Source organism: Habropoda laboriosa, unplaced genomic scaffold (genome assembly GCF_001263275.1).
Source record: "Habropoda laboriosa isolate 0110345459 unplaced genomic scaffold, ASM126327v1 scaffold333, whole genome shotgun sequence".
NCBI lineage: Eukaryota > Metazoa > Arthropoda > Insecta > Hymenoptera > Apidae > Habropoda > Habropoda laboriosa.
In genome coordinates, this window is record NW_017100500.1 from 430,399 (window position 1) to 436,232 (window position 5,834).

At 39.4% G+C, this 5,834-nt stretch overlaps 1 protein-coding gene across 1 annotated transcript in view; it reads right to left on the reverse strand.

The window, feature by feature from the left end:
• LOC108576133 (stAR-related lipid transfer protein 13) overlaps positions 1-5,834 on the reverse strand; it is a 216,027-nt gene that overhangs the window by 73,524 nt on the left and 136,669 nt on the right. Inside the window, 1 exon segment of the mRNA XM_017939065.1 lies at positions 3,828-3,899. Within this exon segment, the coding sequence (XP_017794554.1) occupies positions 3,828-3,899 (72 nt within the window).

Below are 5,834 nucleotides of genomic sequence, written 5' to 3' on the forward strand. Positions count from 1 at the left end.
GCAGCTGAAAATATACGTTTAGAATTTTTTAACAATTTTTTGAGAAAATTGTGAAAGCAACATTCGAAGAATTTTAGAATCAAGAAACGGATGATTTTCATAAATTTAGAATAAAGAATCTAGTTAATCGTTGTGAAAAGTGCATAATATCATGTATTATAGAAAAATGATTATGATTAAATATATAATTTTTCGAAAAAACGAAATGTGTCTAAAATTTCATTTCAACAACCTACATTCCACGTGCACCAATCTAATACTATACACGGAATACTCTAATAATTATAAAAAATTCCTTCTTAAACTCTGCACACCTGTCACCAAAACCTTGCAATCAAACCTTCAAATTTTCTACCCCTTAAATATATATAAAAAGAAAATAAGTAACCGTTACGTTTGTAAATTTTTCAAGCTCTCACACCTCCTAGAACTTATCACTTCGACCAACCATATCTGAAAAATGTGAAAAACAATATTTCACCCGGTAGCCGGCGAAATAGGTGAAAAAGTGGGTGGTAACGAGCGGCACGTGGGCAGAGCAAGTCGAATCGCAACATGCGACGAGAGTAACTTATTAAGGGGCCAGCATGATGCGTCTGGACATGTTAATACTTATCATAATGGGCCCTTTGTCGCGGCGGCTGCCAACAATGCGTTCGTTATTGCACTCTCGCGCGTACGTGCGTTCTTGCAGTTGCGTTTGCGCTAGGCGGTAGGCAAGCGTTGTTCTTACCGCGTCATTAGCGAGTCATTGTTTCATTCCGGGCTGTTTATTTGCTCGATTCTGCTCGACCGGTGCAGTCCCGGGATGTATTTTCGGACCAACTACCCCGGTTCGCGCGAAACCTCGCGGTTGTTTGTAAATGCCTAACTGTTTCATTGAAACAATGTCGTTTTAGTTTCTGTTTGTATTGGACAAATAAAACCGCGAGGTAGAGAATTTCTCTTTCTCTGCGTGAATCGAAGGATTCAGTATTGGTTGTAATTCTGCACGTTTTTTTCCGGCAAATATAAACGCAGCAGATGTAAAGTGTGAAGTAAAATCTAGTAGTTTGGACAGACGTCATTTTAACGGTAATTAACAATACGAAATTGGTAAAAATCATTGAAGAAGTTTGACGTTCTTTCGAAACCTATTTAGGACCACTGATACCATATCGAAATAATATTGGAAATTAACGTAACATATTCTCTGTATTTTTACATTTACATTAACCCTACTGCGTTCTTCGTTTTGACTGTACACTTAAGACTTTCGGGTGAAAAAGGACCTAAGACCTATTGTGTAATAATTTTTGTTTCTAACGCGACATATGAACCTAGACGATAAACGTTTAAAATGATATTAAGGAACGTAAACTTGGTAACAGCAAACATGACTAAAAGTATAAAAAGGCGGCGGGTCAAAAAAGACCCGAAGACCGCTGTAGGGTTAACATATTTTAGTATTTTTAACATATTACGTTAATACTCGTTCAAATTAACTCAAGAAAGTATACATTAATTTTAGTGCAAATAGCTACGAGTAAAAATGCAATTTTCAAAATTTATAAAAATATCGGTATTCAAATTTGGGTAAAAAATGTATTAACCTGAAGGTATTAAGATCGAGGTGTACAAGAATAATAGGATAAAAGTGAAGATGAAAGAAGTACCAGCAGAACGATTTTCATAATTATCGTCGGAGAAACGTTAAACCGTGGCTCGTTATACTTCTTTACCTGAGCGCGATCGATGAATTGCAAATGAAACGGTTGACCGAAGGCCGTCGAACAATAAGATCTTGAAATTTATACTTTAATATTATGGAGGTACGCGGCCGGGGAAAAAACAAAACCGAAACAGGGAGACCTTTGTTTCCGAGGCCGCGGATATTAGTAAAAATCTCACGTACACGAGGACAGCCATCGAAAACATTCACATACGTCCGCTTTGGTGGTCCGCGGACCACCCTCTCTTTCGAACTGACGACTCTTCTTATTTAAAAGGATATTGTAAGCCTACACTACGGTCGCTTCTCTTATTTTCGAAGCTCGCTCCGTTTTTCGTGGGGCCGCGTGGCGGGTGTTGTGCCCCTCGCCACACGCGATTTTTCTTCGAAATCGAATTTGTCTACGTGATCGATCACGGCACTAACTCGATGCATTATTCAGAAGGAGTTCGTCAGCAATTTAAGCATTGTCTTATTAATTTCGCTACCCGTCACTGTCACGACGATTCAGTTTTTACACTGCTGTTAGTTTCGATAGAATTTCTCATGTTGCTCTGGGTGAAATTCAATTTTTCTAAGTTTCGAGCGAAATTATTTAATCGTATTTGGCATACGTGCCGGGGCCACTGTGAAAAATATGTTTCTCGTTTCGAGATGTTTGGATCTTTTCCTTTGAAATATCCACTAAATTTTATTCAATCATGTAACTACCAACTTTATTTATCATTAGGGTACGAATCGTTTGCAACAATGGTTCCTCATTGTTGTAATGTAAATCGGTGCAACACAGAATAAGGGATAAATTACACTTTCAAGAATTTCTAAATATTTTGTAAAAAATTTCTGTCCAAATTTTCAAATTCACAGTTTTAAATTATCAATTGGTTCACTTTTCATTTTCGTATCAATTCTGACGAGCAACGGTGATACGATATGCAACAAACGAATCTTTTAAAACATCCTTTATCCCATCTACGAAATCTTCTCGAGTTATTATAATCACACCACGAGTACCTTAAACTCGTTCACCCGAATAAAAGGCGGCTAAGGTAGATATACACTCGACAAAAGAAACTGAACAATCTGTACTCGAGCAAATCGGCCATATTCAGTTATTCACAGCTTTCCACCACGAAATCCTGATCCCTCTCTAAAGCTAACGACGCCGTTTGCCTAGAGACCCCGAAAGCTGACACTGTCTCTTTCAAACGTTACCCCTTTCTCGAGTGGTCTACGTGGTGCACTTTTCGCCATACGTGACCGCTTCGAGATGAGAAACGAAGGCCCCCGAGGTTCGAGGAGAAAAGAACCACATGGCCACGAAGGCGAGAAAAGGGGGGCGCTCGAATTTCGTAAAACTTCTCCCCGCAAGATAATCTGTCCCGATCTGGACAACGGCTGACAACTTTCTATGCGTCGTTCGAGGAGATCTTCTAAAGTGGAGGCAGGCGCTAAAGAGGATTTTCCACGAGATCCTGCTGATTACGAGCAGCAGGGTAAATTGAAAGTAAATTGGAATCGTTGGAAATAACGAGCGTTCACCCCTGCAGAGATCGTCTTTCATTCTAATTACGTATTTTCGAGTGGTTTCGATACAACAGGGACGGCTTTAAACGACGAAGATTTAGATTTTATCCGGAACACGTTCTATTCTGTAGTCTCAGACGATTTTAAGACGGGTTTTACCTCGCTCAACGGAGACGTAAATTATTCACGTTGTTTATTTCGTTTGGTGTAATGACCAAACGTGGAAATCGATACTCTATGTTTAAAATTATACTTGGAATGCAGAGGAGACGTGAATGTGAAATGGAAGTGTCAAACATCGAAGAAGACAATTGTGGAATTATCTAAGAAACGCTTGAAAATGACTAACTAAGAAAGTATATTTACAAAATGAAAGAAATGGTTCAAATTACATTGGACAATTTTACTCGAAGTATATCCCATATTTATCCAATAATGTAAAAGTGCAGTTATGTCGAAATAAATACATCACGGGTCGAGCATATGACGACATATCGTTGAACGATGAATCTCGCCCATTAGCTCGGCAAATCAAACATGGTAAAAACGCATTCGTAATAATAGATGTCATGAAAAGCTCTCTACTCACCCTCGTACATCTGCGCGTATTGTGGAAATCCAGCCGCCCTCAGCCATTTGCAAGCCTCTTGCGCTTCGATCTCTGCAACAAAGGGGGAATAAGGTCAACGATGCATACGTCAAAGATGATTAATCCTACACCTTGTAATTACTTCAACGTATCAACATACTCGAGCTACCACATTTGACAGTCGACAGATTTACATAGCGATTGTCCAACAAGAAAACTGCACGAAATTGCCCTTTCTGTGGATCGGAATAATACTAATACATTACAAAATTGGTTATCTTTCATGAAAATCCAGGAAAAAGAAATTTAACTGTGGAAGACGAGTTAATTCGTCGTTGATTGATAAATACTTAAAACACAATATTTCACTTATTGAGAAACTGTTAATCTTCAATTGTATTGTTATACCTGTATTAAATACAAAATACCTCATATTCACATTTCAAGCAACTAATTCTAATTTTTACCCACTTTTAATTATAAATTTATGCTCGGGAAGTGAACACAGTTGACGGGTTAATGAAGAAATGGAACAGAGGATAATAAAAACATTTATTCCACCATCGTCCATTTCACGTAGCGCAACCAAACAAAATAACTCTAAGCACGAAGAAAAAGCACGAAGCTAGTCTCGTTTATCGTATTTGAAGCATTATTCGCGTCACGACAGCGTCGAGCCTCTAAAGCCACCACAGGGCCCATTAAACACGAAAACGCTGATCCTCTCTATTCCGCATTCGGAATTAACGGGTCGCTAGTCGAGGAACAGCGGAATCATTATCGACGACGACAGCCGGGTTCGCGCGATAAACTCGTTTCCAGTGAAACGCGCCAAGAAAAAAGACCTGGATCCACATTTACATGGACAAACATTCTGATCATTAGCGGCCGAGCAAGCCGTGATTCTCTCTGTTTGGCGTGCACGACCCTGCTCGTTTGCTGAATGAAGGCCTCGTCAGAAAAACCAGCGGCCACGGCGAAAACGTTGCCCTTCATTATGCGGGACGAGATACCTTGGCTGACAGGGGAACGCGAAAAAAGTCGCGGGTTGCACAGTGTGTTGTCGCAGAGCGCGAGGAATGCACCGCGATCGAGCTGCGTGACAAGGGAAAACAGACGTCCCGGGGGAGAGAGTCGCTGAAACAGGGCAGGAATTTATTCCCGACCAGGTGGAATAACGCGAAACGATCGATCCTCGCGATGGAACCCCGGCTATTCCTGTCAGTTTGCGTCCAAATCGCTCACAAAGTCGTACATTTCTCCTTTCGAGATACGTACTTGGAATTTTCCCTTTGGGAGTGTTGAACAATATTTTTTCACTGTGCAAGAAAACATTCCGTGAAATACTTGCGTTCATAACACAACTGTTTGTGTCAGTTTCAGTCGAAATCGCTTATAATTATGCTAGTGATTAAGCAAGTAGCCTAAATTACCCTAAATTTTCCCTTTGGGTGTATTGAAAAATATTTTTTCATTATATACCAAAATATTCCACAAAATAATATAATTTTCTTCTATGGAAGATCGACGGAATATAAAATGAGTAATAACTTCAATTTTTTTAGATTAATCACCAGCACAATTTCAAGAGACTTTGTTCTTCTAATTAGAGGATTCGTTGGTTAATTAGAGGTAATCAAACGGTGGTTTGTTTTTCTAACTAAATCAGCGAGAGATGAAATCCTTCACTGTCAGAGTAGAATTTTGTTCTCGTGTGCCAATTAGCGAGGCAGTACTCCTTTTAATAAGGTAGAAATGGTGCATATCGGAGATATAGGTACGCAGAATTGTGACGACTTTATCTCACGTAAATAGTAACGCGTGAATGAAAAGGATGAATCATGAAAGAACGAGAGGCCTTCTTCTTGGAAGCGTTGACAATGGAATGTTTTTATGATAAGACGTAAGTGCTACTGAACTATGCTCATTCATAACCTATTTGGCATCTCGTCGACTAAAGTTGAAGATTAGATACGCGCCGTGTTCAGATAACTTTTCCGATTGAAA